This window comes from Wyeomyia smithii, chromosome 2 (genome assembly GCF_029784165.1).
Source record: "Wyeomyia smithii strain HCP4-BCI-WySm-NY-G18 chromosome 2, ASM2978416v1, whole genome shotgun sequence".
NCBI classification, from domain to species: Eukaryota; Metazoa; Arthropoda; class Insecta; order Diptera; family Culicidae; genus Wyeomyia; species Wyeomyia smithii.
This window is the reverse complement of record NC_073695.1, coordinates 116,754,010-116,766,310: the sequence shown is the minus strand read 5'-3', so window position 1 is coordinate 116,766,310 and position 12,301 is coordinate 116,754,010. Positions and strand designations below refer to the sequence as shown.

Sequence of the window (12,301 nt, the reverse complement as noted above, 5' to 3'; positions counted from 1 at the left end):
CCAATCTCATTCGAATTTTTCCACGATATCCGCTGGCTGAACAATAGACTGGGACACAGTTGTATGAGAAAATAGCGTTGGTGTAATTTTTTCGCTCCCATGCACTTTTCGTGTTCCTTATGGGTCCTGTAACAACTGTGTAACTTTTCAGATCGATCGGTGGAACCCTGATTTGCGCCCGATTTTTAAAGTTTCCATTCGATTTTATATGGGAAAATCCATTTTTTCAAAACTTATCCTCTAGAAATTTCCAGTTGGCTCCTAAAAATATACCAATACATGATATTTGTAGTAAATTTTCCTGGGGATAATTCTTCTGAAGACTGTAAGGCGCTAAAAAATTTGTAGAAAAAGTTATTCACCTTAAACTGATCGAATGTCTGACGAACGGCTCAACATTGAATTTTTCCAGCAACACTGCTGCAGCATGCTGCTGTTGCAAACTCAACAACGTGACGAAAAACTGTTTCGCGTAGAATTAAGCTTGAAAGCGTGATTTTTTGCTCACAGTATCTTCGGAGAAAATGCTTAGAATATCAATCCCTATATTTTGATAGTATTCGTCGTGTGATTTATACCCCTAAAAGTGAGAAATCAGCTTTCTAAACACCCCTTCGTAGTGAAAAACATTTTCGTGTAGTGAAAAACATTTTCGTGTAATGTAGATTGATTACTCCCCCTAAAAGAGGGAAATAAGCTTCCTGAACGCCCACGTCAGATGACAATTTGGGTTCTGGTGCCAATTTAATAGATCATACCCTGGTATCTTTCAGAAAGGATTTTGGTAGATACATAGCTACAATTTGTGCAGATACATGGCCAGCAGGTCACCACGAACCACCGTAAATGAAGTCTATTGAACAAGAGAAAAAGAGAGTATTGATCTTTGGACGAAATGTTGGTTGAGCGGGCATCAAGGTGGGCCGCTGAAAGATCCAAAACAACTGGAAAAGGGTAGGTTTTCGAAGTTTTTCTTTAGCTCCCCGTGTTGATTGCAAACCGCTGTCTGTTGAAAATATAAACATCTTTGGCTCAAACTTAATTTTTTATTACTGATAATTCTGCTAACAAACACACCACGCAGGGCTATTCGTATTACCCTCCGTCGCTAGCTAAAGACAAAACACCGGAGAGCCATTCGTTTTTTTATCTTTTTTAACTTCGGCGCATGAAGCAATCGAGGGCTTGCAGTTTCTAAGAACACACAAGCATTGGTCGCCACGACGAGATCGACAATGATATAATAATGGATAGCTTGACGGTAGTTATCGCATACAACCACCTGCAATATTTTTTTCATATTTACTTTTGTTCATATTTACTTTTGTTTGAAAAAACACGTGTCAGCAAGCGGACTCTCGAGGGCTCACGAAGTCGGGAACACTCGGGCCTGTGTTAGCCGAAGCTTTTGAAGGGCTGAAACTGTGGGTTTCCGTTTTGTATAAGCACTCTAGGGCAATGAAAATACCCTCCGTGGCATCGCTTGAAACACACACGCAGTGGTGTGGTGGGTTTGGACATGCCTGGTTTCAAATGGCATTTGCTTGTTGACTGAGATCTACGTCACAATCCAAACACCTGCTTCTGTTTACCTTTTTTCGCTACTAGAACAGACGAATGTCTTCTTCTTCCTCACCTGTGTATACCTCATTGGTTCGTAGTGACCTGCTGGCCATGTAACTGCGCAAATTGTAGCTATGTATCTACCAAACTCTTTTCTGAAAGACACCTGGGTATGATCTATTAAATTGGCAAGTTGTCACACGACGTGGGTGTTCAGAAAGCTTATTTACCTCTTTTAGGGGGAGTAATCAATCTACATTAGAACTTGTTAGTTAATATTTTATGCAAGCTCTCCGATAATGAAGATAACGTGAGCAAAATATCATACCTCCAAGCTCAATCCTACACGAAATTGTTTTTCACTACGAAGGGGTGTTTAGAAAGCTGATTTCTCACTTTTAGGGGTATAAATCACACAACGAATACTATCAAATTATAGGGGTTTATATTCTAAGCATTTTCTCCGAAGATACTATGAGCAAAAAATCACGCTTTCAAGCTTAATTCTACGCGAAACAGTTTTTCATCACGTTGTTGAGTTCGTAACAGCAGCATGCTGCAGCAGTGTTGCTGGAAAAATTCAATGTTGAGCCGTTCGTCAGACATTCGATCAGTTTAAGGTGAATAACTTTTTCTACAAATTTTTTAGCGCCTTATAGTCTTCAGAAGAATTATTCCTAGGAAAATTTCCTACAAATATCATGCATTGGTATATTTTTAGGAGCCAACTGGAAATTTATAGAGGATAAGTTTTGAAAAAATGGATATTCCCATATAAAATCGTATGGAAACTGTAAAAATCGGGTTGCAAATCAGGGGTTCCACCGATCGATCTGAAAAGTTACACAGTTGTTACAGGACCCATAAGGAACACGAAAAGTGCATGGGAGCTAATATTTATTTTTTGTCCCACCCTACTGAACATGTTGGCGAAGATATTTCTTGACCAAAGCCCAAAATTGTTCAACGGGACGAAGTTCAGGACAAGACGGGGGACTTATGTTCTTATGTTCTATCACGTTTTCCGATTTGTACCAGTCTATGGCCAACTTAGCGTAATGACACGAAACAAGGTCAGGCCAGAATATTGTAGGAGTGACATGTTGTCGAATCAGTGGCAATAAGTATTTTTTTCAAGCAATGATCGACGTAAATATCTGCATTCATTGATCCATTCACGGTGAAAGGGTAAATTTACCGCGAGAGCAAATTGCCTGCCATACTATAACCATTTTTCCAAATCTTTCAGTGAGCACTGAGGTATCCGCCTTGTCAAAACGAATCGTGTCATATTGCGATGCAGGACTTGTTCTAGGCGAAAAATGTGTCATACAGCTTTCGCGCCCGTGGTTTCACGCTGGCTACCTGCGTAGGGCTTCTTTTTGGCTGCTATTTTTCTTGTACATCTTCAGCTTCAATCCTTTGGCTCGCTGAACGTTAGACTTCAAGGTGTTCAGCTTTTTGGTCACATCGTGAACTGAGGCACCTATTGCATTAAAGAATGCGATTCGATTTTCTTTTCCAATTTGGGGTTCTTCACTCTCTTTTTGTTCGTTCGTGGCAGCTCTGGAAGGTGGTTTTCCTTCCCAAACTTCCAAATCACAATACGCACGGCTTTCACACCATCGTTTTTCAGTTTCGTCCACTTCCTGAGTAATCCTGAAACAGTGCACTATCTGTGCACGATGGCACGTCGTTTTTCAAAGGAAATCTTTCCTATCTTTCGATATGTGCATGGAACTTTACTGTGAGCTATGTCTAAATGTAAACATTGAGATAGAGCAGACAGACTACCTGATCATAAATGCATGAATTTTCATGATAATCTATAATTATTATTGTACTCGTAAACATATCTGTCTCTTCCTTTTAACTTACCCTTTTTATTGAAACACTTCCTAAAGTCAACCAGAAACGAAAACAAACACTGTCCAAGGTCGAAGCAGATGTTTATTGTTGACATTGCACACTGACGTAATAGAGTGCGCTTGTTCGCAATGATTACTTTTTATTCTTTCATTATTATATATTCTTCGATGGTATCGTACAGACAGTCCTCAATTAAACTTATTCTAGATTTAAAAGTGATCCTAATTACATCAAGGTCATAGTAATCAGACACAACAACGCGACAACACATATCGATTGAATTGTTCTGGCCAAATAATGTGCAGTGCATTGGAATTCGCAAGAAATCCGATCGTCTGGTGATTCTAGATGGCGCGTTAAATCAAATTGTTTTTAGCAGCTCCGGGCCATCAATATTGTTTCTCAGAAGATCAAAGATAAACAAGCGTTGCAGTAGACTTCTTCTGTTAGTCAGAGTTGGCAGCTGTTTAAGGGCGCAGCGTGGTTCATGGGGAGACAGACTAATTGTGTCATCCAAAGGCAGCATTCTCGAAGCGTATCGAATGAAATTAGGCTGGGTTCGTTCAATTTGGTTAATCACACGGTAAAACTTAAGATCATCGGCGAACATATATTTTGGAGACTTGATAGTTGAGCATGGGTCCAAGTGGCTCCCTTGGGGCAGACCCGATTGAATCCTGAATGGAAGAGAGTTAGTGTCATTTACACGGACGGAAGCATCGCGATTGGTGAGATACGACAGTATTCACCGCGTCAGCCGTGTAGGAAATTCCACTTTTTTTTAGCTTGGTAACCATCAAAAGATGTGGCACCTTATCGAAGGCTTCGGTGAGATCAACGACATTGATATGCTGGCGCTTCTCGAGCAATCTCGTCACATCAGAAACATAGGCCATTTTGTTGGTAGCTGTCGAACGTTTCTCCCCTACGAATCCGTGGTGCCACCCCGAAAACATGTGATGAACCTTCGGATAAAGCAAGTCGTCGATACCTTCGGTAAACAGCTCAAAATCGAAATAATCGGTAGTTTGCGACGCCTTGAGTACTACCTGCTTTATGCACGGGCGTAATAGGAGCAGTCTTCCACGCACTTAAAAAAATTCCTTCTGACATTGATAAATGGAAAATAATCGATGCAAGAATCTTCCTTACAAAGTTTATTTGGAAAAATTAAAAGTGTACGCTCAATTTTGCAATTATCAAAAAGCTAGCTGGATTGGATCTACTTTGAAGTAAAGCCTGCGTAAAAATATAGTTGCAAATATTATTTTGACATAAGATCACATCTGCGCCACTCATCGATAATCACTTACAATCAGAGCCGGATTTATGGGGGGGCCCAGGGGGCCCGGGCCCCCACATTTTTAGGGCCCCCACAAATCGACAAAAAGATTTTTCTTTTTAAAAATGAGATTTAATCAAAAGTTCGATTTACAGTAAGAAAATTTGAACAGACCACAATCACAACTACATCCATAAGAGTTCACCTTGGATTCTCTTGGAATGACACACATTAACACACCATTTGAATCGAACCAGCGCGCATTAAACGCCTAGAGTTAAAGTTTAGCCGACTGTCACTAAAAGCGCCAATCGAACTGTCAAAACTCGTTCCAATCGAACATCAGCAATGTTAAAACTATGATGAAAAAACTGTTGACTGTTTGATTGGAACTTTTCAGTGACAATCGGCCAAACTTTAACTCTAGAGCTTTAGCGCGCATGGGAGGTAAAGCAAAGAAAGAAAATAATCCACAAGTTTTTTCAATGCATTGCTTTTGCTTACTTGTCCGAATCAGGGATACCAGATGTGCTTTTCAAAATGCAGATTTTCTGAGCTCGTGTGCATATTTTATTGACCTGCAGATGTGTGTAGTTTTTTCCTAGTTTCTATTATTGTCAGAGTCGTCTTATATTTGCGCCGTCTTTCTCAAATTGTGTGCAAACTTTTGCCTGTGTTTCGCATTTTTTTTCAAATTGCGGTAGTTTTTTTTCAGGTATCAAGAAAAAAACTTGAAGACGAAACTTATTAAAAATAGGTTGCGTGCGACTGTGAAGAATGAAAGGCAGTCAAACTTAGCATTATTAAGTTTCGAGTACGAGTATACTGAAGAAGATGAATGTTGATTATTTAATTATTAAGTTTTCTGCAAAAAAACTCGTAAAGCATAGTTTACAGTTCCAAGCGAAGTGAAAAATTTGACAAGTGAAAAAGCGTAAATTTTCGCTTGCGAAATATGTCGCGAAAACCCGTTTGTGGAACACGCAGGTATTTCACCACCCTGCAGTTTACAGTTTAAGTGGAGTGAAACTCACGAGTTTACATTCCGAGCGAAGTGAAAATTGGCTGCAACTGACAGAATAGAAACGCACGCAAGTTTTCGCTTGCTGCTCCTTTTTTCACTAGCGCTTGCATGCGTGAAAGAAATAAACCCAAGTGAAAAAGATGAGATCCACAACCATCGATTTCGCTGGATCGAATTTGTTTACAGTTCCAAGCGAAGTGAAATTTTTTGCAGGTTGCATTTTTCACGAGCGTTAAAAAATGAACATGTTGTATGAGATTTTCACTTCGCTTGGAACTCTAAATAGAGCTTAAGAAAAAATTCTAACAAATTTTTGGTAATTTTTCAATAGCAAATAAATGCTTTTAACTCGTACGATGAAAAACAGTTTTGTTTTAATTTGGGCCCCCCACTATAACTGGGACCCGGGCCCCCACAATCGTAAATCCGGCCCTGCTTACAATGATTGGATTTTTCTAGTTTTTGTTCTCCGAAATGAATCATCTAAAAACCCAAATCACATTCATTCTAGCGTCGCTCGGAAGTGTACAATAGTTAATGTACTAGTAAATAGAAACATGCGTAACTAAATAACACCAAACACAACGGTACTGGTATGCAATTTAAAATATTCTCTAAAAAATCTCTTTTCATACAATTGGAGAAAAATCAACATTTCAGGCACGCTGTAACATAAAAAAAGTCAGACGGGTCTAAGCTTTAAACTCAGTTGACTCAAGTTATATATAAAACTTTCGCCTGTCCACCACTATTCTAAAGATAGTTGTCTCATGTTCATAAGAAACTCCATGAAACTGGGACAACTCTGCGTAAAAGAACACTCTGAGAAAAATGTGCGTAAAATTTACCGGGAAAAGTGGCTGATTCTCATCCACCTTCTTTTCACGTAACTTTTGCCGATTTCTCGAAAGCCGTTCATGTGTTAGTGTGTTAGTGTCAACTTCAGTGTCAATCGTCTACGTGATAGTCAGGTGATTGTAACCTTATTTTCACGTACCTTTTTACGTGATATTTAGGTAAAACCATAAACAGAACGCATAAAACCCACATGATTTTCACGTACTTTTTACGTGTTGTTCAGATGGAATCTACGTGAATTTTAAGTAAATAAACTAGACAGCGCATATAAAAAATATAATTTATTTTCAAATACTAAAATATAATTACTTGTTTAAAATCATCAAATTTCCGACAGGAAAAAAACAGGAAAGGCCGGAAAGATGTCGACCGTTCAACCGGCAGGTGTTCCGCTCGATAATGACCGTTGACGATTCCAACCGTCCGGAAAGAATTCACCAACTGAAAATTTGGAACATGTATATGTTTTTTCTGTTAATCTAAATATCATTCCGGCTACTTACATTGCGTGTTTCCCAATATAGAATTAGCTGAAGCAGCTTACGAGTTCTTAGTACGCTATATTGATTTTTTTTGCCTACTTTTTAATTCACGTAAATTCCGCTGTCGGAAACGGCACACCACAGTCGCACTAACACTAACAAAGTCAAAACACATAAATACCAATGCGCTCAAACTATTTACATTATAATTTGGCCGATTTACGTGAATTGACAGTGAATCGTACGTGAAATTTAGGTGAAAGTTACTAATGTCACGTAAAATGGCAAATTTTCTGAAGGTCAGTCACTTACGTGATTTTTCAGGTGGATTTTACGTGCCTTTTTTTATAGTGAACAGTTTACGCGATAACTAGAAGAGCATTCTATCGATGTAGTTAATGGTGTTGTTGGTAACTATTAAAGCTAATATGGTAATTTAATTGCTTCTAACGGAAGAAAGGTAAGTTTTTACTTGTTGAATAAAAAGAAGAATAGACAATTGAAAAACGTACATACTTGAAGCTAGGTTCGCAATGAAGTATGTTCATGATTTGAATTTATTTATACAGGTCATCACCAATTCACAGATTAATATAACATTTTCACAAGTAATAATATTTTGTGGCTTCCTTGCAAGTGAATAAACAATTTGCATCGCCAAAGAATCGTACAAATCAACCCATTCTCAAGCACAACCTAATTGAGAGTATAAACAATATAATACGTGTCCTTCTTACTTATGTGCTACCTACGGCCCTGATCGAAGCAACGGACTGTGAAATGCAATAGCTATGTGAGGGGATTTTCTCAAATAATTAATGATCAAGATTACGTTGAGCTAACATCCCTGTGAGTGGTGCATTCGTAAAGCGCATAAATCCCTATAAAATGATGGATCGATGGTCTTTTCACATAAAGCCGCTTTGTCTATTCTATATTTTCTAGGTCATCCCCACTTCTTTAACCAGCTTTCCTGTGGCTTAGATGTTGTCTCGATGGCAGGCGAGTGGCTGACAGCAACCGCCAATACCAACATGTTTACTTACGAGATTGCACCAGTTTTCATCCTGATGGAGAATGTAGTGCTGACAAAAATGCGTGAAATTATTGGCTGGAATGGTGGTGACTCGATTCTCGCTCCCGGTGGTTCCATTGCCAATTTGTACGCCTTTCTAGCCGCTCGGCATAGAATGTTTCCTGATTACAAGGAACATGGAGCTCGTGCCTTGCCCGGTGAGCTGGTAATGTTCACCTCTGATCAGTCACATTATTCAATTAAATCATGCGCCGCGGTATGCGGTCTTGGAACGGATAACTGTGTCATGGTTCCTTCCGACGAAAATGGAAGAATGATACCAACAGAACTGGAACGTTTGATTTTGGAACGAAAATCACGCGGACAGATACCATTTTTCGTCAATGCCACAGCAGGGACTACGGTAATAGGTGCATTTGATCCTATAAATGCTATTGCCGACATAAGCGAGAAGTACAACTGCTGGTTCCACATTGATGTAAGTCTAAATTGCGCAACTTCCGTTTTCTGTGTATGCCTGATTGATTCTCGAACCCTCTTTTTCATCATTCACAGGCTGCATGGGGTGGTGGCTTATTGTTGTCCAAGAAATACCGCCATCCAAGACTATCCGGTGTTGAACGGTAAGTATATCTCTTGACTTTACAAAACCTCCCTTCAAAAATGTGAAGGAAAAATTGATTTTCATTCATCATACGAGCAACAGGAAGATTAAAACTGCAATTCAAAGCTACGCCCCGCTGCATCAAAACAGTCAGATTCTACTTCGTGTAGGAGCTCAGCTGTTCATTTAACCTCAGGGATGAAATTTTAATCATTCATCCTTTGTCAAATTTCAGCCAACCTGCATTACACCGATAATCTGAGTATAGGGGAAATAGAGCCATGTTTCGACTCTTTTTTTTTTTTTTTGATAGACGTTGAACCACCGCAAGCTGGCAGGTATTATATTTAAAATAATGCAAACACAGAGTTTTCCCAGCAGTGATTAGAAAACGGTTTTTCATTTATTGTACAAATCATTTTTGAGAAAATGTGCCACTTTCAGTGGGATTCAGTCCTGATACTGTATGTGCGATATTAATTTTATTTGAATGTTTTTTGGTTCGAAAAATATTTGAGAAACCTTTTTAGGAAAATTAATCAATTTTAGCGGTATTGTATATAATATTCTAAATCATTATTTCTTCATCTGTTTTTGAACTTATGCAAAAAAATAATTAACTTTCAATCAGAGTTATATAAAAAGGCCATTCTCAAAGGTTTATTAAAGGTCATTTCACATGTTACAAAAACGATGAAAATGGTGAAGCAAAGCATAGTAAAGCCCTGGTGCTACATACCGATTCGGAACTCGACCTTCTGTTTATACTTTTCTGATTTCACGACAAACTGTTTGGTGTACAGAACAATTGCGGAGCTAGCGCTACGATCTGGGTGACACTAACAGTCTCTCCCGAGCCGAGATTCGAACCTATGACGACTGTCTTGTTAGGGCAGTATCGCACCTTGAAACCATATGGGAGATCGATTAGAATGGTACCCATCGGAAAATAAACTTCTTGATCAGAATACAAAAATCGTTACATTTGTAGGTTTGATGATCGTAGACTTATTTTCTAATTTGAATTTTTGAATGCTACACCAATCTGTATCCAAGAAGAAAGCACCAAAACTGAATATCACCAATGTAGAGATTGTGAATAAAACAGCAAATCATTATTTATTTCACAAAATTCATTGAAATTCATTAAATTCAGGCAGTTCTAGACACGTGACCCACCATGCGTTGCTGGATGCTGCGGTAGTTTAACAATTAATCAACGGTGTGCTAAAACACCGAAATTTGTCAATTCATTTTAAACCAGCATTAGCCGAAGTTGTCACCGCAAAGCCATTATGTTAAAAGCATTTCCATTAGCTGACATAACCAAAGTGTAAGCAACTGAAGCCAGTTTGGGTTTAAATTTAAAGCCCTCTGCCGATGAATTTGAATAATATGCTAATCCTAGTAACAAGCCACAATCAATTTGGAAAATTGTTTTTCATGGATAAATGTTAAATTTATTTTATGATGAAGCAATTAATGTATGTTATTAATTGCAGCTAGCTATACAACGAAATCAGGTGACCTCATTTTTTACCCTTGACAGTTTAATAAAAAAAAGTTAATAAAGCTGTGTAATCGAATGGTGCACAGCTGCACACTAGCTTGAACTAATCCCATCGCCCCTTGTGCGTACCAAATATAAAATCTCGGCTCTCCCTCTCGGTAGATCCTTATTGCTTTGCCTGTTACCCAGAATGTACACAGTAAATGCATTAGGACTGCTTCGAACTTGTGTAAAATGAAAGCTTACTGTTGTACAGCTCCAATGAATAATGTTACTCTACGTTCTAATAGAACTGACTTTTTAATCCATGCAAGTGAATCAAAACACCTGCGATTATCAGAATAGATTGTTCAAATGGATGGTGTTTAATAAGTTTTGAATCGAGTTTAATCTTCAATCTTATTACACTGGATTCTTTTTCTACGCGATTGATTCGTCCGCGCAAAAAAAGAACCGCGTAAAAAACGCGTAATTTCGAACAAGTCACGTCTCGAAAATATCGCGTAATTTTGAACAAATCGTGCAAAAAAAAAAATCGCATCATTTGACAGAATCTTACGCTACGTGTTATGTGTGTGTGTTTGTCTGTATGTATGTATGTATGTACGTATGTATGTATGTATGTATGTATGTATGATGCAAGACTGTTGCATCGTATCGGTTTCATTGGTCTGAAACTTACTACAAACTTACTCAAAACTTACTACAAACATTTGTTGAAGCAATTTATAGCCTAAAAACAGTTGCTGTATCATTTATTTGCAATTTCAATACATCTTAAAAAGTTACGTTATATCGAGGTTGACGCTGTACAAAACCCTGATAAGACCGGTAGTCCTCTACGGGATCGAGACAACAACGCTTCTCGCGGAGGACCTAAACGTTCTTGGAGTTTTCGAACGGAAGGTGCTGCGGACTATCTACGGTGGAATACGGACGGACGACGGAGAATTGCGATGGCGCATGAATCATGGCTGCACGCGCTGCTTGGAGAGAATCCCCTTGCACACCTGGTGAAAGTCAATAGGTTGCGGTGGGCCGGTCACGTCGTGAGGATGCCGGACGACAACCCTGTGAAATAGAGCGGGGGCCTAGTGTGGTTGGTAACGTCTCCGCCAACCACACTCGACGCCTGGGTTCGAATCCCACCGCCGACATAGGTGTCGATGGTTGTGAGGTGGCGTGATCCACTCACAACCAACCCAACTGGTCTAGATTCAATCCTAGCCGACACCGGGAGATTTTCTGAGGCGAAAAATCTCTGGGATCACGCCTTCCATCGCATGAGGAAGTAAAGCCGTCGCCGTCGTAAAAAACCGTGTAAAAAAAGACTTTACTGTAATCGCTAATCTTCGGTATTGAACAAAAAAGTACTCAATAGAAACGAAAGACAAACCTCATACATCAACCATACGCCGAACAACAATTGTACCTTGAATAAATATTAAAACACGTTGCTGTCCTCATGATAAGCATCTTTGCACTCTTCAATTTTTCGAAAATTTATCTGAACTAACATTTGAAAAGGGCTTAATTTGTTTCTTTGAATCGATATATCCGAATAATTGCAAGAGATAGAGGAGAGTTGTCAGAGAAAGAATTTTAAGAAATTATCTGAATTTTCAACGTACGGGTGTTTGAGTTCAAAAGAAACGTGAAATATACTAGATTTTTTGTATGAGTGCTAATTTTGGTTTATTCAGAAGAATTTTGGCCAACAAAATCAATATCTATAATGACGAATGTCTGCCTGTCTGTTACCTATAGACTCAAAACCTACCGAACAGATTACCGTGAAAACTTGTACATAGGGGTTTTTGAGTACGCGGAATGTCACAAATATATTAGTTTTGCTCTATTTCATAAGTGTGGGTAAAGGAGGGTCACTTTGTACTTTGTGAACTTGAAAACGTCTTGCACGATAACCGTGCAACTTTATCTACAAAGGTTTTTTAAATATTTTTGTTAAGAGAGAATCGGCGAGAAATGTCGTTACCCCGAGTGTCTGTATCAATATAAGGAAATAGAGCGGTAGTGCATAATGCTTCGGTGTGAAAGCGTTTCCGGCCCGGG

General features: G+C 38.9%; 1 protein-coding gene across 1 annotated transcript in view; it reads left to right on the top strand.

Moving 5' to 3' along the window:
• The window catches only part of LOC129720993 (glutamate decarboxylase), a 60,701-nt gene that overhangs the window by 35,991 nt on the left and 12,409 nt on the right, over positions 1-12,301 (top strand). Inside the window, exons 3-4 of the mRNA XM_055672997.1 lie at positions 8,024-8,592; positions 8,670-8,737. Of these exons, the coding sequence (XP_055528972.1) occupies positions 8,024-8,592; positions 8,670-8,737 (637 nt within the window). The remainder of the gene's footprint in view (positions 1-8,023; positions 8,593-8,669; positions 8,738-12,301) is intronic.